Source organism: Haliotis cracherodii, unplaced genomic scaffold, assembly GCF_022045235.1.
Source record: "Haliotis cracherodii isolate W230 unplaced genomic scaffold, xgHalCrac1.p SCAF_16, whole genome shotgun sequence".
Lineage (NCBI taxonomy): Eukaryota > Metazoa > Mollusca > Gastropoda > Lepetellida > Haliotidae > Haliotis > Haliotis cracherodii.
The window spans coordinates 28,881,612-28,907,658 of record NW_027266271.1 but is presented as its reverse complement, the minus strand read 5'-3'; the positions used below and the strand labels follow the sequence as shown (position 1 = coordinate 28,907,658).

The 26,047-nt window shown below is 42.0% G+C and overlaps 1 protein-coding gene across 1 annotated transcript in view; it reads left to right on the top strand.

Annotated features, from left to right (window-relative positions):
* The first annotated feature begins 14,870 nt into the window (after positions 1-14,870).
* Positions 14,871-26,047, top strand: part of LOC139463547 (neuronal acetylcholine receptor subunit alpha-6-like) — a 48,948-nt gene continuing 37,771 nt past the window's right edge. The window contains exon 1 of the mRNA XM_071244818.1: positions 14,871-14,924. Within this exon, the coding sequence (XP_071100919.1) occupies positions 14,879-14,924 (46 nt within the window). The 5' untranslated portion in view covers positions 14,871-14,878. The remainder of the gene's footprint in view (positions 14,925-26,047) is intronic.

Here is a 26,047-nt window from a genome sequence, read left to right as displayed (position 1 = left end):
ATCAAACACTGGATTGTCTGGTCCAGACTCGATTATTTACTGACCACCGTCATTATAACTGGAATATTGCTGAGTGCGGCGTTGAACAAGAAACAAACGATAGCCCAGACGGTTATCCAATGGGTCATAGCCTGAGATTTGTAGGTCAGAGGTCATGTTAGAGTTCAATGAGACTGGAAAGCTTCGAATTTAGACAGATACACAGTACATGCACGACGCATCCTACCTACATCAGCCAGTACTGTATGGGCGATTTTATTACTCGACGATTGTTTTTGAACCAAGAAACATCTTTCAACCTTCGACGGTTTTGACTATGGAAAGTTATTCTCGTACATCCCATCTGGTTGGTAGATAACGCTTCCAAAATTCGACCAAATGACACAAACGATGACTCTATTTGGAAGAACTTAATAGGTAAATAATTCACCTGTATGCTATGTCCCTTGGCGATATCAATTATTGTTTTGTCTGGTCCACGCTCTCTTCTTTACAGGCTGCTGTGATATAGCTGGAAGTTATTCATAACACTGTACCAGTCAGGTAATATCGGTTAGCGCCCTTCTTGTTATTCGATGGGTGCTATATGAACCTATATGCAGCTTCAGTTTACGAATAATAACTGTGAAGCAGAAAATATGGTTTCTAAAGCGTCCTGGAGGGCATGTGGCTGTCCGGACCATGAGAAACCACAGACAAACACACGAGCGGTGGCCGCACACAATCGTCTTTGTTGAGTGCTTTCAAAGTGGACTCTCATTCAAACACAGAAAAATAAAGTGACCTGACAGGAGTGGCGCGCTCAAGACATGACACCCCTCGTCTTGAGAGAAAACATCTACGAGTATGACATGCTTGTGGATTTTGAATGCCCTGTCTTCAGGCATAGCATATTGCCTTGACGGCCAAACTAAAATGGTCAAGTCTTCAAACGTGTGTGTTACAAAGTAAATGTCATCTTCAACACAAGTTTCACTGTAAACACTTTAACGATAATCCTCACGTTGACAGTTTAAGTGTAATGATTAATACTTATAACATGATTCTCGCGTTCTGTCTCAACAAATATTCATACTTCCAAAAGAAGGCTCTACGAAAAGAGTCAATTGTTCGATTCCGACTAGATCATGAACATCTGCTTATGTATCACTATCGAAAAGTGATCGTACCAAGTGTCCGCAAAACGGTGAGCGTATCCGGTCCCACCGGTAGCACCCGTCACAAACACATCCAGAAAAATAATCACAGGAACATATGACACAAATCAAAATAGGCATAGGTGGAATATTCCTGTGTTCTGCGTTAAACAACACACAAACAACACAGTCAGTGGTCTGGAATGTTGATAATGCCAGGATCAATGCCCATTATAACCACTGCGCTGGGTTGCAGTTGAACACACGTACGTTTGATTCGTTTGGAATTAACGGTTATTAGTGTATCCAACCGAGAATAAGTAACACATGCTGACCCCGCTCCGAGGTTTTGTATGAGCTGGTGGGGTCACGGGGGACATCTGGCATCCTGCCAAGTGCACGTGCGTGGGTGCGGAGCACCTCACTTATAGAAGTGTAAAGGCACGTGGTCACGGAGCCGTGCTCCAATAATCAGGGGTTTCATAAAATAAGAATCAATTGATAAAGCAAACGTGGTAATAGGTTCCAGGTTGTTCAATAGCGTCTAACTGTGCTAATAGTTGACAATAAAAGATAAGATAACCCAATCTGCGCTAACAAGGATCACTGATGAATTACATCAGAGCAAATACACAACCAGTGTAGCTACACAACCGTACTACAGCGATAAAACTCGGAGTAGCTGAAGCAACACTTTGACAAGATACGGACCAGATGCCTAGACAGCAAACTAAGTCAGCTGCGACCAATTAACACCCGAGTCAATTAACCCCGTCTGAGTGAGATAACGGGAAACAAACACTGTAGGCTCATACCTAAAATGAGTCTCTTAGACTACAAAATAGACGTTTACGTCTGAATATCAAAAATATTACTAAACTACAAACAGGCCATACCAAACTAAAAAATCACCGTTAAATAGCTAATCTACACACAACAGGAAACTGCCCACATTGCAAACAACGAGAAACACCAGAACACGTACTCATTCCTGCACACACTACCACACACACCGAAAAATACTACAGACCACCCTAAATCTTAAAACCGCACTTACACAAATTAGAAAAATTCAAAGCCTTAGGCATATACCTAATTAAAACAAGACTAATTAGTCGCATTTAAACCCCAAATAAAATATTAAAACCAAAACTACCTAATCTAACAACCACCCAACACACACAGCTCCCTTAGTTTGTCCTCCACCCACTTTGGGCATTCATTCCAAATCTCAAAATTTCAGAATGACTATATAAGCAACCCCTAAAGCCCCCCTCCTGGGTTGCACAAACTCACTTTTCCCCTTTTCTGAAACACATTAAATGGCCTGGTCGGGCCCGTGTGCGACATACGCTTGCAGTCGGAAAGCGCACGTTAAATCTCCAATATAAGTAAGTAAGTAACTGAATATCAACTAGTCTTAATCGACTAAAGTTTGTCACTTTGATAGTCAATAGTTAATCAGGGGAAGGCTGGTTATCCACGGATTGCTAGAAGAAGTATTATAGACCTTAGTAACTATCTTCTTCATTTATTTCGCACTGTAGGCCATTGGCCCATGGTACATTTAAATAGGCCCACAATGGTCATTAAAGAGCTTCTAATATTCATGGTATGGAATATATAGGCTGAAAGCTTTTTTCATGTTTTCAGCGTGACATGCTGACAACAATGTGTTAAATTAATGTAATGTAGGATGAACATAATATATTCCCGGAATATATTTATGTCTAAGATTGTTATATGTTTTACAAGTTAACATCAAATGGTATTCGTTTTCGATAAAACAAATGTTACAGAGGTTACAAACTCTTTGGTCTCCTGGGACATCGTGATATCTACCCACTTCAATCAGGAGTGTATGAGAACTACAACGATAGCGGGAAAGCGCAGTACATTTATCAATATTGATATTAAGAAGATACCGTGCAACACAAATATTTAATTTAAATAAAGAATATGCATGCATTTTAGGACTGCTAGCAATATCTGAATGTCATTCTTGTTCATGAATATATTCTTATCGTGATACAAATTCAAATAGTTTTGGATAAGAAACTGATAGCCAAAACAAAATATAATAAATAAGGTATTTTTAACCAATTAATCTTGCCATTTACAGCTTATTTAAACAACAGATTATAGCTCTTTCTTGGGTAACGACTATTAGGCAAATAACCTTACACTAGTAAGTAATACAACGCTTATATGCTGAAATGTACAAAGGATATCTACCGCACGTGCATGCTAAAAAATGGTTCTGTTCTAATTTTTTGCATTTATTTAAGCCACAAATTTCAGCTCCATATAACAATATTGGTGCTACTTTGCTATCAAATATCGTGTAAATACTTTACAATCAAACGATTTTACATTACTGAGTGATTTTAAAATGCCAAACAATACTTTTTTGGCCTGAAGTGCAGCATTACATAGGTGGTTAGACCAATTTAAACTTTTTGAGAATGACACACCCAAATATTTATAAGAAGAAAACACATTCTAATCTAGCATCTCAATAATACCATTTTTCATTCTTCAACAACACTCCTCCCTTATTGAACACCGCCACTTTAGTTTTATTAAGTTAACAGTGAATGAATATCTATGTCAATACTCTTTAAGAACATCAAAGCGCTTCTGTAGGCCAAATACTGTATCAGCACATCGGCCGCAAACAGTGATAAAACAGCTGAACAATTTCGAGATGAAACTGGATGCCTGGTTCACATTTGGATACAATTTCTAGAGCCAAGTCATTTATGAACAAAATAAACAGAAAGGGGCTTAGCATACAGCCATGGCGGACTCCAACATTACACGGACAAAAATCTGAAAGTATGTAACACGAGACATAACATATTTATAGATAGATTGGATATTTTTTATACATCATTGGCGAGACTCCATGTACGTGTAATACACTCCACAATTTCGATCTATAAACAGAGCCGAGAAGCCTTGGAAAGTGTACAAAAAGTTAATAACGTCCTCTTGGAGAATGGAAGAGTCAAGAATAGACTCTGAAAGCTGATCGGTGTTCGCATTTATACGTTCATCTTCGGTGACTGGATCAGGTTTAGTTTTAAACACACTATGACAGTGCTCGAACCATTGGTTTATGTTAATTTCCGGTTTTGGAGTAGATTGAGTGTTACGAGTAGATAAACACTTCAACGAAGACAAGAACAGTTTACCTCTATGTATATTATTAACAGCTGCGCTTTTGATGCCTTCTTGATATTGTCTCTTTTTTCACGAGTAACATTTGTATATTGATTTCCTTGCTTCATATAATTATTTAAGGATGACTGAACTTTTTGTCGTTTAAAGAATTTAAGTAGTCTAATACCCCGTTCACATGCACAACATTTAGTGACGTAAGAAATTTTACACGTGTAACGATACATACGTGCGTATATGTAATTTTACTTCGTTCACATGAAAAGCATCTTAGGTGCGTAAATAAAGTATGTAAATTGTGTAAGGCACACATATTCCCCAGTCTGTTTACGACTTTCAACACAAAACAGGTTGTTTTTCAATCAAAGTTGAATGAGAAGAGAGTTACTTCACCGAAAAGCTTCACGCAAAGCAACATGTGTTTGATTTAATTTGTACACAAAGTTGTGACTCCTTAAAAACCAAAAGAAACCATCGCCCGCTCAACTCTTTATATACGCATAAAAGTTGGCAGCTGTTGTCAATTTGTTTGATGTTGGCAAAAGAACAGATATTAATCAAATCATGCTCTTACGTTAACGGACCGCCTCCGTGGTCTAGTGGTAGAGCGTCCGCCCGGAGAGCGGAAGGTACGGGGTTCGATCCCCGGCTGCGTCATACCAAAGGACGTTAAAAGATGGTACTTGTTGTTACCCTGTCTGGCGCTCGGCATTAAGGGGCTAAAACAAGGACTGGTCGGCTCGGAGTCAGTATACTGTGTCTGAGTGGAGTATTCATGTAAAACTGCGGCATGGTATCTCAGTGGGCTAGCACTATAAATCGGCCTCAGTCCGGACTAGTACAAGCAGCCACACACACACATACACGTGCATGTACGTCGCTATATAAGTGCAATAATCATGGACGCGACGTTAAACCCAAGTTCACCTCACCTTCATCTTACGTAAACATAAACGTTCACATTGCAACATTTACATCTGCACCTGATCTAGACATGATGCAAATTTGCTCCTGGTGTAAATATACACACATGAGTAAACGCGTTCACATGACAAGTATACTCACGTATGTATTTCTACACACGTATGCACATATGTATAGAGGCGCATGTGAACGGGGTACGCTATCTGTTTCAAAGCGTCTGGACCACGACAGACCTCCAGTAATATAACGCCTAAGTATCTGCAAACAGATACACACTCAAGTCTCGTCCCTTTGTAAACCTATTTTTCAATTTTTCAATAGATGCCCCCATCCAAACACCCCCACCCCCCGCCTTCCGACCCCCACTTCTTGTATATCATATACCATCCCTTAAGTTTTATCCAAAGTAACATCTAATTAATAATCAATGCAATATTTCTCCAAAACATCAGTTCGCTTCTGCAAACCCTCAGTAACATCTGAAATTAGAAACATAACATCTGCGAGAAGCAACTGAAACAATTGCTTCCGATCCGGGTGCAACTGGAGCCCTGGTTGGCAGCTTTCCTATTTCCATTGCTTACTCGTTAATAAAAATGGAACATCAAAAACAGACTAACAACCCTAACGAACTCAACGTTGACGTAAGAAACATTTCCGAAAATGAGTTATACAATCTTAAACAAGATTTTACTGATTCATGGACTGATTAAACACATCTTAATGTTTTAGGAGATACATCTCTTTCCCTTTAACGCTGTCGAACCCTTTTGAAACGTCTACAAAGAAGTGCATAAAGTTTACCTTTTGTTTACACAAGTATCTTTCAATAATAAACTGTAATATAAATACATTGTCAACCGTTGAGTACCCTTGACAAAAACCACACCAACATGTTGATCGTCTGCTACGAAGACACATACAGTTTACTCACTACACATAGAATTGATATACATGTGTAGTTGCATGTACAATGTGTATCTCCATACTTGGGTAATGGAACAATAATTCCAACTGACCACGACGGGAAATAAGCATTAAAAAACAATACATTAAACATAACTGTAAGGTATGGTACAAGGATATCACAGGTATATTTAAAGAATTCCCCAGTTAATAAATAAATCATTGCCAGGTGATTTACCACATTTCAAGGTATGATCAGCACTGGTTACTTCGTCCTGTTACTATGGACAGTCTAACATAATCTAGTTACCAATATCGATGTCAGCAGTGTCAATAGCCTCATGGACCGATTCGTCAATATCAAATATTTATTGCATGAGTCACCTACTGACTCAATAATATGTTTGGTTTCTGTCTAGTTAGACAATTAGAGACTTCCTGTAGAATAGACCAGAAGCCTTTACTGTTTGGAAGGCACGATCCCTTTACAAACATTTACCTCATATAGACTCTTTTCCAAGCAGGGAGAGTGGTTGTGTAATTAGTTCTTGCTTTTACACAACAATTCAAGTTCTCAACATTCTTACAATGTCTATAAGCTCGAAGTAATCGTTCTCTCTCACATCTGTAATAACTACGGTTCTGAAACACGACCTAACCGTTTACAGTTTCTTTCATACACTTGGCAGATGTTATCGGAAAATGAAACAATTGCATTATCGATATTAAGAATCGAGCATTGTTCCAAAATGTTAATACTTTTAGGTAATAACAAATTATCTCTTAATTGTTGAGGTTTTTCATCGTCCCACACACAGCGATAGTTGATGCGGGAAGCACGTGAACTATCTGTTGATCCGCCGGGTGTCCTGGGATCACGTGCTTGTAATGAACATATCAGCGCTAAATACTGACCAATCTGCCATTTGTCACTTAAACCGCACAGTATCGGCTTCGATCCACCAGAGGCCAGATGCTTGAATTGTCTGTTAACTTCCGGAATAGCATAGATGGATGTCATGCATTACAGAAACACGAATATTCTGTGATATTTAGTGCCACTGGACTGGTCTAGCACTGTGTGGAAAGTGTTGGAAGCTAGTTAGACTATATAAGTGGAGCGGACGCGTGTCTGTCTTATCTCATATTTCATCTCACATATCATCTCACATTACATTCAGACCAGCGGTTGTGTGAGGATCACTTATCACCCGGGATTCTCAGCCTAGGCCTATCATCGCTGCTGGGTGAATGTATCATTATCACTCACTTTGCTATCACCACTGTTCTTGTATTTGACACTGACCACTGCTATCACATTATTTAGTGCCATTGAATATTGCAATGTACTACCATTCTACTGGGCACTGCCAATGTAATTCTTGTGCAGTATTAATTTGTAAACCTAGTTCATTTTGTGATAACATTGTTGATTTATACCATTTGCTGGTCATTTGTTGGTTTCACAATACATTCTTTTGTGTACAGATTTGTGGGATAACTTATTGTTTCAATTTGGGAATCGACACGTATCAATAGAAATAATATGTCTGTGTGTCAATGTGAATATATTCCGTTATATCTGAAATATCTTCATCTCCAAGGACCTTAGCAATGTCGTCTTCTATTTGATCACTGATGGCACCAGTCCAACATCGGAATTACAGTAAACTATGTTAATAACGAACACGCTAATAACAAACTGACCGATATTATTCTTTAGTTCCGGCTATTTCTTATACATAATACTTCAAGTAAAGAGTTATAAAATAAGGTCTCACCACATTTGTGTTTCTGTTGGTATACCATGTAGAAGCAGGCGAATGTACATATACACATGACATTAGAATGTCGTTATCAATATCAAACACACATTTGTCTGAGCATTTTCTGATACTTTTGACCACTTCACACGTATAGCTACTGGTTTTCTTACTGGTATACCGCCCGACAATTGTCCTCTGTCAGCTGTGTTCACTGCATCCAGACTATAGGCCTTGTCGTCTGTAGATATCTAGTAGGCATATTGATAGTTCTTTGTCCATGTTTTCGCCAGTCCAACAATATCAGATTGCGTTATAAACTTCATGAAATCTTTGTCCAACAGTTTACTTAGGAGACCTGAAATATTCCAAAATAATAGATTAAATAAAGTTGTACTGTTACGAACCTGTTCAAAGTTTTCAGGGGCGGTCGGGTTGCCTAGTGGTTAAAGCGTTCGCTCGTCACGCCGAAGACCGGGTTCGATTCCCGACATGAGTACAATGTGTGAAGCCCATTTCTGGTGTCACCCGCAGTGATATTGCTGGAATTTTGCTAAAAGAGGCGTAAAACCATACTCACTCACTCACTCAAAGTTTTCATGGCCATGACCACCCCCTATTTCTATGCATGAGACTAATGTAATCTCATTGTCGTCAGTATTGCTCGTCAATACATCCTGACTTAAATCAGAGATAATAGTTATAAGTACACAATTTTTGAAATGATCTCGCTTGTTTTCTGAACGTAGCTCCTCTGTCTTCCCATACTTGAAGTGTTAAATTCGCTTCGAAGTTTTAAGCACCTGAGTTTCCTGTCTGTGTTATAGAAATTGATGACAATTGGTCATGGACGTTTCGTATGAAGCTTTGTTTACACGTCTGTGAGTTTCAGCAATGAGTTTCAGCAATGCCAGGATGTGAGAGTGGGTAACTCTCTACTGGCTTATCCAAAGTGTTCCAAACGTTCAAATACCAAATCTTTACATCCTGATATTCTTTCACGACCCTATCTGACACACCACACAATAAGACATTATTCTTTCTACTGGACTGCTCTGATCATTTTAATTCATTCTGTATTTCGGTCAGTTTGCCTGTAGATGCACAGCTGGTAGGGGTATAATGAGCTTGCACAATCTTGTCCATGCGTTTATTAATTGCCTCCATGTCCAAACGTAATATATATATATATATGTATGTATGTATGTATGTATGTATGTATGTATGTATGTATGTATGTATGTATATATATATATATATATATATATAATCAGCTCTCTCTTTAGCTCTTCAGTGCTGTGTTTTATACCCTTAAGATTATCTCCAAGCGTTCATGTCCATGTTTCAATGCCTCTAAAGTCTCTTGCTGGTTCAGTTTCAATTAAACGAAACTCCAGGAAAACATCATTAAAACATGTTATACAACACTGTCCATATTCTTACCGCTTGGCCCTGGATTAATTTCCATATCGACAGAGAGCAGAATATTGTCCCAAGAAAAATATTGTCCCAAGCCGATAACCCACATCAACGCCCGGTGTCCACTTCGTGTATGGAGTGTCGGCAGCAACATGGCCGACTTGTCGAGTCCTTCGTGGGGGACAGAAAACACCAGTTCTCTCCATACATATATTGTGATACACATTCTGAACAGAAAAGCTCCTTTAAACTTTCGGGAACCAATGTATACTTGTAAAAGCTACTTACATCTCTTGGTTTCACTACGCCATAACTCTTAGGACCGTGCTCTAACACGTTGTGCCAGTAAGGCAGGTAACATATTTTTCAAAGCGGAATGGAAGTCGCTAGTTAGAAAATAGCGCAGTAGAGCTCGAGAAAGCTGCTTCTGATGAGCTAATGGCGAGTTCTTGTCAGTCATTTCATTGGTCGGTCAAGTTCGCCAAAGGTCGTTCTGGCGTTATCTGTAATGGGATGTTTACTGGTAGCAAGGACTAAAATCTGATCTTAATGAGATTCCTGTGTAATGTGACTGGGTCGTAAAATCATTCAAATGTACAAACAGTCAGACGTAACTTGAGTGAGTGAGTGAGTTAATATAGTTTTACGCCGCTTTTAGCAATATTCCAGCAATATCACGGCAGGGGACACCAGAAATGGGCTTCACACATTGTACCCATGTCGGGAATCGAACCCGGGTCTTCGGCGTGACGAGCGAACGCTTTAACCACTAGGCTACCCGACCGCCCCCATTATTCAGACTATACTGAACAACAAAAGTTCCTGTGACTTTGAATAAGATTTAATGAAAAGTTATGTTTTTTACCAAATCTGAAACAATTTCGGTTTGTAAAAGATAATAGACTTCTGTAAGTGTTCAAATGGTTTCATTTGCCATACTGACTTCAGAAAAGTTCCAGACGTAACTTGAACTCTTGAACTCACGTGATCAAACACAAGGTATCCTTGCTGGTCGTGAATTTTGGTTTGCTAGTTCAAAGCTGGTTTCTCAAAGCTGTTTTCCCAACAAATATGGCGACACACCAAGGTGTAACTGAGACCGAAGCGGATTTAAATCCAACTAAAATTGATTCTCTCTTGTACACGACCGCTTCCGTGGTCTAGTGGTTAGAGCGTCCACCCGGAGAGCGGAAGGTCCGGGGTTCGATACCCGGCCACGTCATACCGAATGACGTTAAAAGATGATACTTGTTGTTACCTTGCCTGGCGCTCGGCATTAAGGGGTAATTCAATCAATGGGACCAGACATGGCAGCTGCTTAGGACAGACAGTTCATCGAAGTGAGTGTGTTGATTCTCTCGTTTCCGATACACTAATTACCTTTATTCACGAAACGATGTGTTGAGCGACGCAGCATGGGAGGAGTCCAATGTGTTGAATGACGCAGCATGGGAGGAGTCTAATGTGATGAGTGAAGCAGCATGAAAGAGTCGAATGTGTTGAGTGACGCAGCATGGGAGGAGTCCAATGTGTTGAGTGACGTAGCATGGGAGGTGTCCAATGTGTTGAGTGACGCAGCATGGGAGGTGTCCAATGTGTTGAGTGACGCAGCATGGGAGGAGTCCAATGTGTTGAGTGACGCAGCATGGGAGGATCTGGTCTGAGTTTTGTGTTATGGTGCCTTGAATAGTAGTCCATTCATATCCCAGCGTGTCAGCTTTAAGTGGTAGGAAAGCCCGAAGTGATGGAGCTCTTAGACGTTTACCACTTTGGTGGAACCATCGGGTATAGTTCTGACAAACCTAGCAACATAGGGCTTTGAACCCACGATCATAGGTGGTTGACACAACTAAGGGACGTAACTCTCGAAATTGCGGCGAATAAGCCGACTTTGCCACCCGTGCTCCCTGATCCACTGTTAGACAAAATGTGTGCGACACCAGATGTAAGCAGTGATAGTGCATGCATTAGACATGCCAAAATACATGTTATCAAAACTTGAAGTGAAATGTTTATGACATTATTTCTTGACTAAAAGGGCACTAATATCAATTTACCAGCGGACACCTCCATGTTGACAACAGGCGGTCCCCGTGGTGTAGTGTGTAGAAAGTCTGACCGTAGATAGGAAACCTGGACGCTAAAAGATGATATTTGTTACACTTCAGCTGCCCGGCGCTCGGCATTGTGGGGATAAAACAAAGACTGGACTCGGCTAGGAGTCAATACACTGGTTTGAGTGGGTAGCCATGTGAAACTGCGGAATGGTATCTCTAGCATTCTAAAACGGCATTGTTCCTGTCAATCAGAACAAACACGTGTCCCTTCAGGCACGAGCGTCGCCCTAAACTCGCAATGATCTTTAACTGCAATAATCGTTAAACCCCATTTCACTTCAACTCGCATGTTGGCAACGGGATGAGTACTGGATAGACAGGATGAAATATGTTCCCCTGAATAGTGCATATTCTTCGCCACGCGCAGTATATCGAAATCCCATCTCTTGGAGAGCAATAGTTAGTACAGTCCGGGAAACATTAATTGTATCTTTAATTCCTCTCAAATTCTACTATTAGTCAGGGTTACCTTCTGCTCATAAAGCTTGTACATTATATCACCCTGTATCAAAGCTGTATTATATCCTTTTACTTCTCACGTTTGTTTTTGAGGCCACCCCTATACCTGTTTTGTTTTTTTATCATACCGTAAACTTGATGGTACGAACTGAAAACGCCATAGCTTGGGTAGTTCGGTAAATGTGAATGTAAACACCAAAGACTGGAGCTGCTGGAATATTGCTCGACATGAAGGGAAAGCTAAGACTACTTAAAAGTTGAAGTCACCCCTCTTGTCATACATTCTTGTGGAGAGAGCTTTGTCACTCTGAATCTTTGTGCATAGATGGAAATATGTACCAGATGAGGCGACCTCACTGGTCTCCTTTATTTCTAAGTAAGAATTTATGGATGAACAACATCTTTATTACAATTAAGAGCGACGTTTCGGTGTAGGTTCTAACACCGTTATCAAGCAAGTGATATACATAGTGTGATAACGGTGTTAGAAGAAGAAGTTGTTTCATTTGTCACTGACTTCCCCGATGATTGTCATCACTACCCCTGTATATTCATAACAGGCTTCTCTACTCCAGTGTAACAGTATCTACTCTACTGTATAAACATTGCCTCCTACTTGTAAATATACTTGCCAACCACAGTCTGCATGTCACTTGCTTGATAAGGGTGTTAGAACCTACACCGAAACTTCAATTGTAATAAAGAAGTTGTTCATCCGTAAATTCTTATCCTTACTTAGTACCCCACCTTCTAAATGCCTCTCAAAGAAGTCCTTTATTTCTAGTTCAGGTGGATACATCAGTTGGAAGGACGTAACTATTTTATTGTTACTGAACGATGTCCGATTATCGATATACCTGAAGCTTAAGTTGAACTTGCCAAATTACCTTGTTTTGACTTTGCCAATCCAATTCATATGCATAATGGAACTGTTCCGCAAGAAGGGGAGGACAATTGGTGTCCATGGGCATGCCTACGTCTTGCCGAAATGTCTTTACCACTAAATTCACATAGATGTTATCAAGGAGGAAGTCCAACATTTCACATATTGTTTTCTCTGTAAACATCATGTGGCATATGCTTTCATTTTTGACAAATTGCCCTGAACCTTGTTAAATAGCAGTGTATTTTATTGTTGAACAATGATTGTACCTGTGTTACATTGTTTTCGGTTGAGAATCAGTGGGCGCTCATTGCATTATGTTTGGACAGTGATCAGGAAGTTACTATATTTAGATGTTCTGTGGTGTGTAAACTTCCGGTCCGGTATACCGCAGACTACCGCGGACGGTGATAGTATGTTATAGAAACATATGGAAAGTGCCATAATGATCCAGTGCTGCTAAACTAATGATAGCACGGTTTAGAAACTTCCAGTAGCTTGTTTTGCTGTATATATAGTGGGACCAGAGAGTGTTTATGTATCTCTCACACATTTCGTGTCTCACGCATTTTCATCGTTTCGGAACCAGCTTTCAGATGAAGATCGTTCAACATCCCTGATTCCCTGTTTAGCCAAACTTGGAAGCTTGAGCACAGTCGCCACTGGGTGAATACAAATTATTATGACTGACTTTTGCTACCACCACTGTATTTTTGTATTTGATACAGACCACTTCCATCATATTATTTATTGCCATTGACTATTGTACAACTACTCTATTGTGTCATTGTAATTGCCGTGCAGTAATTTGTATTGATTTGTAAACCTTATGAATTTTGCAATACATTTGTTGATTGTATGTGACTTGTTGGTTGTTTGGTGGTTTCACACTAAGTTCTTTTACGTACAGATTTCTGGGTTAACATTTTGTTTCAATTTGGGAATCGACACATAACAGCCTCTGAAGACAGATACGTACATGTAGCTGTATCTGTGTTCACCACGTTTTGTAACAAAAGCCACAAGGATCAAGGAATGACTTTTTTCTTTACGTTTGTTACGTGGGATAGTGGTGTACAAAGTTGGAAAATCAAATATATATTGAACTTTGTCCTTTTCTGAGATTGCAAAAAGTGAAGCAAATTCTTTGAGTTTTTGAGAATCCACATGGTATTAATTCCACTTTCTGTGAATATGGAGAAAAGCCTTCCACATGGACATCACCATGCAGTCTACAGAAGGAATCATAGGAAGCAGCGTATCACCTTCAGTGTGGACATGATTATGTTGGCGAAACATACCCTTAGAACCCGAATTAAAGAACATCACAGTTCAGTTTCCAAAGTGGTTTCTAAGTAAGCTTTATCAGACCTTATCCGTGACAACCCAAGACACAACTACCAGTGAGATAAAATCAAAGCCCTTTCAACTACCCGCAAAGTCTTCAGACTCCAAGACGCAAACCCCATCAAAATACCCCAACCATATATCAACCGTGGCCAAGGCTATTTATACCTGAAATCCCCCGCATTGTGTACCTAACGGGTTTCTCCACCCAACTGTAACCACACCCTTATCTACCCAGCTGTTACACAACTTCATCCCTGCAAATAAAGTTTCATAATCACACTTTGTACATCATTTGTTTGATAACGGTGTTTGCACGAACACTGAAACATCGCTCCTGACTGTAGCAAAGAAGTTGTCCATCCATATAGCTTATCCTTACTTGGTACACATAAGCTTACTTAAAACCGTCTAAATGCCTCTCAGAGAAGTATTTCGTTTAGTGGACATACATACACATCTAATTGGTAACGCAGGTTAGATATCAGTCATTATTTTCTTCAGACCTTTACCTGATGGTGGCGTTGACATAAATAAAATATTGGAAGCCTGTCGTTATGCCGTATTGTTACAGTTTATTCATGTTTGTGGTGAACTGAAAGCGCAGTCGCTATAGCTGCGGTCGCAACAGACATTATAATTGGTTAACTGACACGGTCGATTGACTAGCAGTGTGTACAGATCCATTTAAGGCATTCACTGAGATTCAGTGGGGAATCTGCTGGAGAGCGTTCACCTACAATGACGGGGATCCTGCTGCTGCTCGTGGTCTCGGTGCTGGCTCACAGTGAGTACCGGTGTTTCTCATCACACCAAGACACGTGTGACATACTGTCTGTTTTCTACATTAAGACCGACGCTCATATTGTATTACTACTGTGTGCCGGGTAACGTGAATGTATGAGACACACTGCTGAACTAATGGTGTTGATCTCTGATGTGCGCCAGGAGGCGGTGGGGTAGCCAAGTGGTTAAAACGTTCGATCGTCACGCAGGAGACCCAGGTTCGATTCCCGACATGGGTACAATGTGTGAAGCCTATTTCTGGTGTCCCCCGCCGTGATATTGCTGGAATATTGCTAAAGGTGGCGCAAAACCATACTCACTCACTCATTGATGTGTGCCGCTTAACTTGGATGTATGAAACACACCGCTAATGGTGTTGATTGATTCGTGATTGTGCGTGTCTGACAATGACTGTAGTCTATCAACGATGGCATGTATTATTTGTCGGCTGATCCATGTATCCCCAAATATGATTATTGATAAATTCTCATTATATGTTTATATACATCCTTGTGACATGATGAAATAGATTTGAATGGTTGTCACAATAGACAGCTGTGTTGTTTGACCTTTTTTCTGATTAAATGGTTTGGTGGGGGAAGTGGTAAAGCGTTTGCCTGTCACGCTAAAGGGCCGGGTTCGATTCCTCACATGAACACAGTGTGCGATATGTTGGTGCCTGACACCGTCGTACGGAGAGAATGAAGTTTAAATCAGCGTTAATCCAACTCGCTCTCTCACTCACTCGCTCACTCACTGTAAACACCAAAGGCTGGAGCTGCTGGAATATTGCTCGACATGAAGGGAAAGTTGACTATTAGAAAGTTGATGTCATCCCTCTTATCATGCAGTCTTGTGGACATGAGCTCATTCATCTTGTTCCTGAACATCCCAAGGGAAGATACCTACCACTGACTTCCTGCAGTTAAATGTAATATGAACAGCAGAGTTCAGAGTGCGAAGGTACCTGCCATAACACCAGTTTAAGAGCAGCGGTAGTCAGGGAACTGAAGTGCCTCAGAATCTTCTTCGACAAAAATGACTTTTTCAAATAAACAGCAGCCATATTTGCACGTTCTGTGAAAATGCAGGTCTTCAGGTTGTTTTTAGTCTCAGAATAAGAGAATATTTCAAGAGAGCAAAGGGAAAATCTTGAGATGTGTTAAGACATGAGATCACTATTTAACAGTAGCAGTACACTGCGTTTTATGCTTTTCGTCCCCTGTATTTCATCAATTACCGGGGCTGTCGGGTAGCCTAGTGGTTGAAACGTTCGCTTGTCTCACCGAAGACTCGGGTTCGATTTCCGACATGGGTAAAATGTGTGAAGCCCATTTCTGGTGCCCCCGGCCGTGATATTGATGGACTATTGCTAAAAGCGGCGTAAAACCATACTCACTTACTGACTGTAGACATACTGCTGAATGCTATGTGTATTATCTCAGTGTGCTTCATGAACTATGCCCCCCACTATCCTCCCTAAGCTAACACAAATGTCAACACTCTATTCCTAATGTACCACCTAACAAACGATGTCATGACATGGAAGGGGAAGGTCAACTCACTCACTCATCGATTACCTAATCTGACACACACCTCGTCGACCCGTGAAGATCTGGGGTAGAATAGGTCTTCAGCAACCCATGCTTGCCGTAAAGAGCGACTCTGCTTGTCGTAAGAGGGGACCAACGAAATCGGGTGGTCAGACTGGCTGACTTGGTTGATGCATGCCATCGATCCCAATTGCGTGGGTCGATGCTCATGATATCAATCACTGCCTTTTCTGGTCCCGACTCGATTATTTACAGATCGCCGTCATAAAGCTTGAATATTGCTTAGTGCGGCGTTAAACAACCAACCAACCAACCAACATACCTCGTCAAATGTATCGCACAACCAAATTTGAAGTGTAATTGCGAATTCATTTTCAATGTAGGAATTTTCAGTTGTTACACTGTGTGTTGATACATCATCTGCCTGTAGAATGGTAGCCACCTTGACTGCCCAACCTGATGGGTGCGTTGATGCGAGCCGTATGCACATTTAAGGGGTCTCTGTTGAGAAAATTCATGTTTCATGACAGAATGTTAAGCGTCTTTACTGCTATTATTTTTTAATGAAAGTTCTACCAATGTGAAAGTCTGTCTTTGGAAGGCTTGTAAGCTAACTACCAATGCCAGAAAACAAAGATGGCAAATCATTGTCACGCACCAAACTGGCATGTCATATCGGGATATTGCCACCGTGTTGAACATTAATTTGTAATCAGTCGACTCATTATAAAACACACATTGACTGGACATGTGAGGGTCTTGCCGAGACCAGTACCAGAGAAGGCAGGGTCCTTGTACTCCAGGCAAAGCTACTGCCAACATAAACTTGCACTGTTCTTCGTCATCACTGGCATACCTACAACAGAGTGTCCCTCAGCTCCACCAGGCGTCGAGTGAAAGCTGCAGGGTTAAGATCCAGAAGACCAATAAGACATCCCCTCCTCTCACACCAACACACGCAGGACCGGGTAGCCTGGTACCCGACTCGAGCACATGGGAACTTGAGGTCATGGGGAAGGATTCGCTTCTGGAAGTAAAGAGGAACATCTTATCATCAGTGCCCGAAAAAGTGTCTTGTGGAGGCGGGTCAGCGATGGTATGGAGGGTGGAGGCGGGTCAGTGATGATATGGAGAGTGGAGGCGGGTCAGTTATGGTATGGACAGTGGAGGCGGGTCAGTGATGGTATGGAGTGTGGAGGCGGGTCAGTGATGGTATGGAGTGTGGAGGCGGGTCAGTGATGGTATGGGGTGTGGAGGCGGGTCAGTGATGGTATGGAGTGTGGAGGCGGGTCAGTGATGGTATGGAGTGTGGAGGCGGGTCAGTGATGGTATGGAGGGTGGAGGGGGGTCAGTGATGGTATAGAGTGTGGAAGCGGGTAGTCATGGTATGGAGAGTTGAGGCGGGTCAGTCATGGTATGGAGTGTGGGGGCGGGTCAGTGATGGTATGGAGAGCGAAGGCAGGTCAGTGATGGTATGGAGTGTGGAGGCGGGTCAGTGATAGTATGGAGTGTGGAGGCGTGTCAGTGATGGTATGGAGTGTGGAGGCGGGTCAGTGATAGTATGGAGTGTGGAGGGGGGTCAGTGATGGTATGGAGTGTGGAGGGGGGTCAGTGATGGTATGGAGTGTGGAGGCGGGTCAGTGATAGTATGGAGTGTGGAGGGGGGTCAGTGATGGTATGGAGTGTGGAGGCGGGTCAGTGATGGTATGGAGTGTGGAGGCGGGTCAGTGATGGTATGGAGTGTGGAGGCGGGTCAGTGATAGTATGGAGTGTGGAGGGGGGTCAGTGATGGTATGGAGTGTGGAGGGGGGTCAGTGATGGTATGGAGTGTGGAGGCGGGTCAGTGATAGTATGGAGTGTGGAGGGGGGTCAGTGATGGTATGGAGTGTGGAGGCGGGTCAGTGATAGTATGGAGTGTGGAGGGGGGTCAGTGATGGTATGGAGTGTGGAGGCGGGTCAGTGATAGTATGGAGTGTGGAGGGGGGTCAGTGATGGTATGGAGTGTGGAGGGGGGTCAGTGATGGTATGGAGTGTGGAGGCGGGTCAGTGATAGTATGGAGTGTGGAGGGGGGTCAGTGATGGTATGGAGTGTGGAGGCGGGTCAGTGATAGTATGGAGTGTGGAGGCGGGTCAGTGATGGTATGGAGTGTGGAGGCGGGTCAGTGATAGTATGGAGTGTGGAGGGGGGTCAGTGATGGTATGGAGTGTGGAGGCGGGTCAGTGATGGTATGGGGATGGTGCTCATTGGATTGTAAACTTGATTTGATCACAGTTCAGGGGGCATTTAACGGTTATCATTGTGATAACAGTGCACTCACCCTGTCTTCATGGACGACGATGAACGACCCCACCGAGTACGAGTTGACCATCTCCAGGGCAACGCCATTTAGACTCTGCCTTGGCCTTCTCGAAGCCCAGACCTGATTCCAATCGCGCATCTATGGAATCCGTTGGGACGTAGGGTTAAGGCAGGCACCCCCCAAACATAATCTCATCTCTTCTCGTCATCGTATGTTATGTCTATATCAGTTCTCACACCCCCATACCGATGTTGTAATTGTTGCCACTTAATAAGATACACTAGAATGGTTATTCTGTTGCAAATTGACAATTTAGCTTTGATAACCATTCTATCAAACATATTCAAGAACGCTGTGCGTGACTGTGGAAACACTCTGTGAGTCACCTCTGCGTGGTGCGCGTGAAGTGTTTTCCCGGAGCCTTTCTCAAGTGCACTTCGCGACAGCCAAACGTGTGTTATGACATGAACGTTCTCAAGGACAGATATAACTATATGGGACCAGCTCGGGAACATTTATCAATAACTAAACTATTTCTTTTCAATGACGATAGGTTTCGTTTATGAGCAAACAAATACTTTTAAATATCCGTTGGTTTCTTTTAAGGATCACTTACCTATTCACACGTGCGTTCAGACACAAACTTCAATGCCCATTCTTCAACGGTTAAACTATTAGTATTGATTGAAGTGACTAACCTAATAGTTCATTCAACAAAAAATGGAGTGTCAGCTTAATTTGTCACGTAAAAATGGTTGCAAGAAATATTTAAACTAGACTTTGCTTACAAGGAGCATATGTTCTATAAACAAGGATATAGAGAAAATAGCGGTTAACATTCTTCAAATTTAATATATTGATTATTGTCGATTTACATTTGAACATGTGCGCAAGATGGGGTAACTATTTTAATCGTAAATGTGAAAATAAATAATACATAAATCAATATGGTATCATAAGATAACACATGAAATACATTTCCAATGTAACCCGAATCACAACTCATATAATTTACGGATGTTATTCACATTAAAGTTATAAAGAGAAGTTCTAAATTTTCAAAACAACCTATTTGACGCTGTAAAATTTAACTTTGATGTGTACATTTCTGTTCCCAATGATGTGTTAATACATGAATAATGTGTTAAAACGTTTGATGTTCATATTGATTATTGACAGGTTTGAATATAAATAAAAACAGCTTTTCGTCACCAACAATAGCGAACATCGTACAGCTGAAGCCCCGTTTTGTTTACAATTTGACACTAAAGTGATTGACAAGATTCAGGAAAAACAAGGCAAATATGCAGACCTGGCTTTCGAAATGTCATGCTTGCATCCCAGGGGATGTCATGTTGGGGAGTCTTCACATTCTCCGAAAAGTTCGACAGCCCTGAGCTGACGATGACCCTAACCAGCCTAACTGTGTGATGATCACCCAAATCCTCTTTGCTGCATTTTGTAATTTAATCTGTAAATAATAACAACAACAACAACAACAATAATAATAATAATAATAATGATAATAATAATGACACCGAGGAACCCTTTACATGTAGTGTTTGGACTTTTTATACAAGCTGTTGTAATAAACGTATGTTGTTTAAATATGCAAGTGTTTACAGGCCAGTATAGTCTTGAAGAAACCATTAAACCCAAATATTTATAATAAGTCACAGAGTTAACTCTTTGAATGGCATTTAGAGGTGATACACTTAAGGAAGAGATTTTATGGATGTTGACAGGTGACATGATGAAGGAGTAAGTATATACTCCGAAACGTTGTTTTCCCCATAATAAAGAAGTTGACATCCATGAAAATTCTTCCTTAGTCGTATAAACAAGAATTCATACACTGGCCTCTGGTGCCGATGTCCTCGATCACATGGTCGCGATCGGTCACGTCAATAAGCGACGTAATAATAAAACGTGTTCATATCGATATGCTGACTTAATGCCGACGTGTTTTCTCTTAAAACAACACAAAGGCTTGTTATAAAACTTGTCAAATGAATTGTTTGTTGAGCGCTAACATTGTGTTGCACGATATAGATGGGAACGATCACGACAAGCTTTGCAATTGATCTCATAATTGATATTATTGATATGAACATGCACATGTTATTGGAATGTTTAAAGCCTAGATCTTTGCCAACATTTCGTTAAAACAATTGATTGTAAGCACAAACGCACACACATCACACACACACACACACATGGACGCACGCACGCACGCACGCACACACACACACCACAGGCACATGGACGCGCACACACACACACCACAGGCACATGGACGCGCGCACGCACACACACACACACACACACACACACACACACACACACACACACACACACACACACACACACACACACACACACACACAGGCACATGGACGCACGCACACACACACCAGATCAACCCAGGTTGGCCCTGTCATGTGATAACTTCTACATACCCTGTATCAGCCCAGGGTGTCTCTGTAATGAAATAATATCCACGCTGGGCGTTACTGTCATGAGATAGCTTCTATGTTACCTCTATAGATAAAACTAGTTCTCTCTCTAGCAATGTCCAGAATGGATTATTGCAACAGCCTCCTTGTGAATGTTTCCAAAGACCAGATATACAGCCTCCAGAATTCGGCAGCAAGAATTGTTTGCAAAACACTGTCATGAAATAACTTCTATACACCCGAGATCACTGTCATGAGATGATTTCCGTTTTCGCGAGATCAACCCAGGGTTTCATAGCCTTCAGATAAATTTTATATTCCCGCGATCCACCGAGTGTGTCATGTCATGAGAAAACTTCTATCTACTCGAGATCCACCCAGGATGTCACACTAATCATAAATTGCCTTGATACCCGAGATCCACTCTGCTTGACACTGTCATGAGATAACGTCTATACACCTGAGATCCACTCAGCTCGTCACTGTCATGAGATAACGTCTATACACCCGAGAACCACCCAGGCCGTCACTGTCATGAGATAACGTCTATACACCCGAGATCCACTCAGCTCGTCACTGTCATGAGATAACGTCTATACACCCGAGATCCACTCAGCTCGTCACTGTCATGAGATAACGTCTATACACCCGAGATCCCCCTAGGCCGTCACTGTCATGAGAATACTTCCGTTTTCGCGAGGTCAACCCAGGGTGTCATAGCTTTCAGATAAATTCTGTATACCCGATATCCACCCAGGTCGGCCCCTGTCAAAGATAATGTCTTTATACCCTAGATCCACCCGAGATCAGCCCCGTCACCCTGCGTAGTGCATGTACCAGGAACGCATGACTGATGTTGTTCTCCTTATCCTGTTGTCACTGTTACAAACACGCTACAATTCTTTATGAAATTTAATGAGACTCATTTGAATCCACACAAAGTACTATTCCCCAGCATACTTGTACTCAACCATACCTTCTGTAATGAACACCCATTAGGCAGCAAGCTCATGTTATTTTAATGTCTTGAAAAATAATGACTTCATTGTTAATCCTTGAGTGAGTGGGTGAGTGAGTATGGCTTTATGCCGCTTTTCGCAATATTCCAGCTATATCACGACGGGGGATATCAGAAATGGGCATCACACATTGTACCCATGTCAGGAATCGAACCCGGGTCTTCGGCGTGACGAGCGTACACTTAAACCACTAGACTACCCGACTGCCTCGTTAATCCTGGATATAGTGCCATTGTATACCCTTGATTTGGTGCCGATGTTAATTTTGGATTGGTTATAATTTCATCATTTTGCTTGATAACGGTGTCAGAACCTACTTAGAAACATCAATTGTAATTGTATTTAAGAAGTTGTTCATACATATACCTTACACTCACTTAATCATCACATCAAATCACATTCCCACCCCGACACAACATTGACACCTTGACGTAGACTGTGAGACTGTCTCATCCCCGCCCAGCTGTCACAATACTAACACCTTGACGTACACTGTGTGATTGTTTCCCCCTCTCCGCGCACCCCACCACAGCATTGATGCCTTGAGTACACTGTGTGAGTGTCTCCCCCTCTCCCCGCACCCCGTCACAGCATTGATGCCTTGAGTACACTGTGTGAGTGTCTCCCCCTTTCCCCGCACCCCACCACAGCATTGATGCCTTGAGTACACTGTGTGAGTGTCTCCCCCTCTCCCCGCACCCCGCCACAGCATTGATGCCTTGAGTACACTGTGTGAGTGTCTCCCCCTCTCCCCGCACCCCGTCACATCATTGATGCCTTGAGTACGCTGTGTGAGTATCTCCCCCTCTCCCCGCACCCCGTCAACGCATTGATGCCTTGACATACACTGTGTGAGTTTCTCCCTCTCTCCCCGCACCCCGTCACAGCATTGATGCCTTGAGTACACTGTCTGAATGTCTCCCCCTCTCCCCGCACCCCGTCACAGCATTGATGCCTTGAGTACACTGTGTGAGTGTCTCCCCCTCTCCCCGCACCCCGTCACAGCATTGATGCCTTGAGTACACTGTGTGAGTGTCTCCCCCTCTCCCCGCACCCCGTCACAGCATTGATGCCTAGAGTACACTCTGGGAGTGTCTCCCCCGGGCCCGTCACATCTTTCATGTACACTGTGAGACTGTCTCTCTCCACCCAGTCACAATATAATTTCTGAGTAAATGTTTCACATTTAAATCACATGTAATACTGACGCCTTTATTATCGAAAAGCAACATATTTCCAATGAATCTATCGTCAAGGGAACTGCTGCATCAAATTCACACTGTCTTAGTGACATGTGGGTGTATTGCTATTTCCAGCAATCAGATAATGAGTGTGTACATAGGTGTTCGTCACGTAAGAATCAATTGTCCCTATTTGTACGGCTCAAACAGAAGGACAATCAATGCACCATCAGTCAGTTGCTTTCCCAAAGCGCTACCTCGGACACAGGGTAGTAGAACAGGGTTAAATAACACCGCTTGAAACCTGTAGCAATTCTGTGCACTAAGGTATTGATCATCTCACCCAAAAGTGGTAGGTTCAGGTACAGATATAGTGCCCAACAGTAGTCTTTGTGTGTACACTGTTAAAGTGTTTCAAGAGAACACGGGTTTCTGTAATGTCGAAAGTTCCATAAACATGGATGTCCTTATTGAAACAACCGATAATGAAAGTAAATATAACATTATAAAAATTGTTTGAAAAAAATATTATTCATGAAAACATGTTGTTTACAAACCATTTTGTGATCTATATTCGTCGCCATCTCTTCCAACCTACATCGTAAGGATTTTGCAGAAGCGGATTTGAAAGTCCATCACTCAGAAAACACTCATCCATTCGAAGATCCACGAAAACAATGTCCCGACATCATTGAAGTCAAACTTGATGAAATTCATTTCAAAACACACACAATTAAGAAAATCATGCACGACCGACTCTTTCTGGGCGACGAATGTCTCATTTCATTCACACTCTGGCTTTGAATCCATAAAATCTTGAAATGCAGATAGGCCCTACCTCGAGTCAAAATGTCCGGCTCGTCTGCAGGCTAAAAAGCTCAGTTCCATTGGAAATCATATTGAACCGGCAGGCTCGATCATTCCCAGTAAATCTACAGGTTAATGTTAAACCACATCATAGATCGGGGTTGTCATCTTGCTTACGGAGCAACGGAGAATGTAATCACAAGATTGTCAGCCATTGGCAGCTGTGAGGTGTGAGTAACCGTGATGTAGGTCAAGTTCTACCACAGCCAAGTTCGGGGTGGAGAGACATTTATTTTGATGTTACTATTGTTTACTGGGGGTAATTGCTAACTAACTTATAACACTTACATATGTTAAATGCATAATAGAATGTTAATTCATAAAGTTTGTTCGTTTAGCATTTTAAGACCTGTTTGTACAACCTGTCACCCCTACGATGGACATGTTCGATTTCCAGGAAATGACCTCTCTCTATGATTACAAGAAATGACATCGCCAGTCCAAACAGTGCAGAACAAGATGGTAGAACTTAAAGGATGTGACTTTGGACTAAGTTTGGAGTGTTTTTTGTCAACTTCTTTTTGAAAAACTTTACTCACACGCAAAAGAAATGCAAGTGGTTTAAAGCAAATAGGTAACGAATAGGGAACCATAAATTGATACGAGTTTTAGCATGTAGTGAAGCCTAATGGTGCTATCAATATTTGTGGTTGCATTTTGGAAGCCCCGAATAAAAACGCAACATAAAAAACGAATCGCCAAAACGCACCATTTCAATGAATATGTGGGTATCATACACCCATTTCTCGTGAAATCGAAAATGCACGAACAGTCACGAACTGTAGTGGGAATAAAACTGTGGCCGATTCTTGGACCTACCACTCCTTGGTCAACAATGCCACGCCTAACTCAAATTCAGAGAAACCAGGCTATCGGACGTTTGGAAGCTGGAGAGTCTGTCAAAGATGGTGCCCGTCATTTCAACGTTAACATAACCACAATTTACCGTCTCTTTCATCGATACAATGCTACACAGACCACAGATGATTTTTCTCAGGGTGGTCGTCCTAGGGTCACCACACCTCGACAAGATCGGCAGATTACCTGTCAACACAAGCGACATCCGTTCCTAACTGCAAGTGAAAGTGCTCGACAGACCATAAGAACACATAATCGACACATAAGCCGGGACACTGTGATCCGACGTCTCCGTTACAACAACCTCAGATGTCGCCGACAAGCACGTCGTCCTGTTCTCCAAACACGGCATCGACAAGCACGACTTCAGTGGGCACAGGGTTATCGCAATTGGCGTCATCGTAAGTGGAGGCTTGTCATCTTCTCTGATGAAAGTCGTTTTTGTGTCTCCCATGCAGAATTTGGCAGCGTCGAGGTGATCGTTTTGCTGACAGAAATGTTGTGGAAAGGGATCCATGGGGTGGACCTAGCGTCATGATGTGGGCAGGGATTGGACTTAATGCGAGACTTGAGCCCATCTGCTTTCAGAATATTGGTCAAGGTCGGGGACACGGCGTCACTGCTCAGCGGTATATCACTCATGTGCTCAGACCCTACGTTGTTCCATTTTTTGCACATCAACAACACATTTTCCATCAGGACAACTCTCGTCCCCATGTTGCCAGAGCTACCATGGCCTTTCCGCAACAACACAACATCCGTGTTCTACCGTGGCCAGCTCTCAGCCCTGATCTGAACCCCATCGAACACTTGTGGGATGAGGTTCAAAGGTGTCTGCACAATGTGCGCCCAGTCCCTGCAACTGCCGATGAACTACGCACAGCTGATCT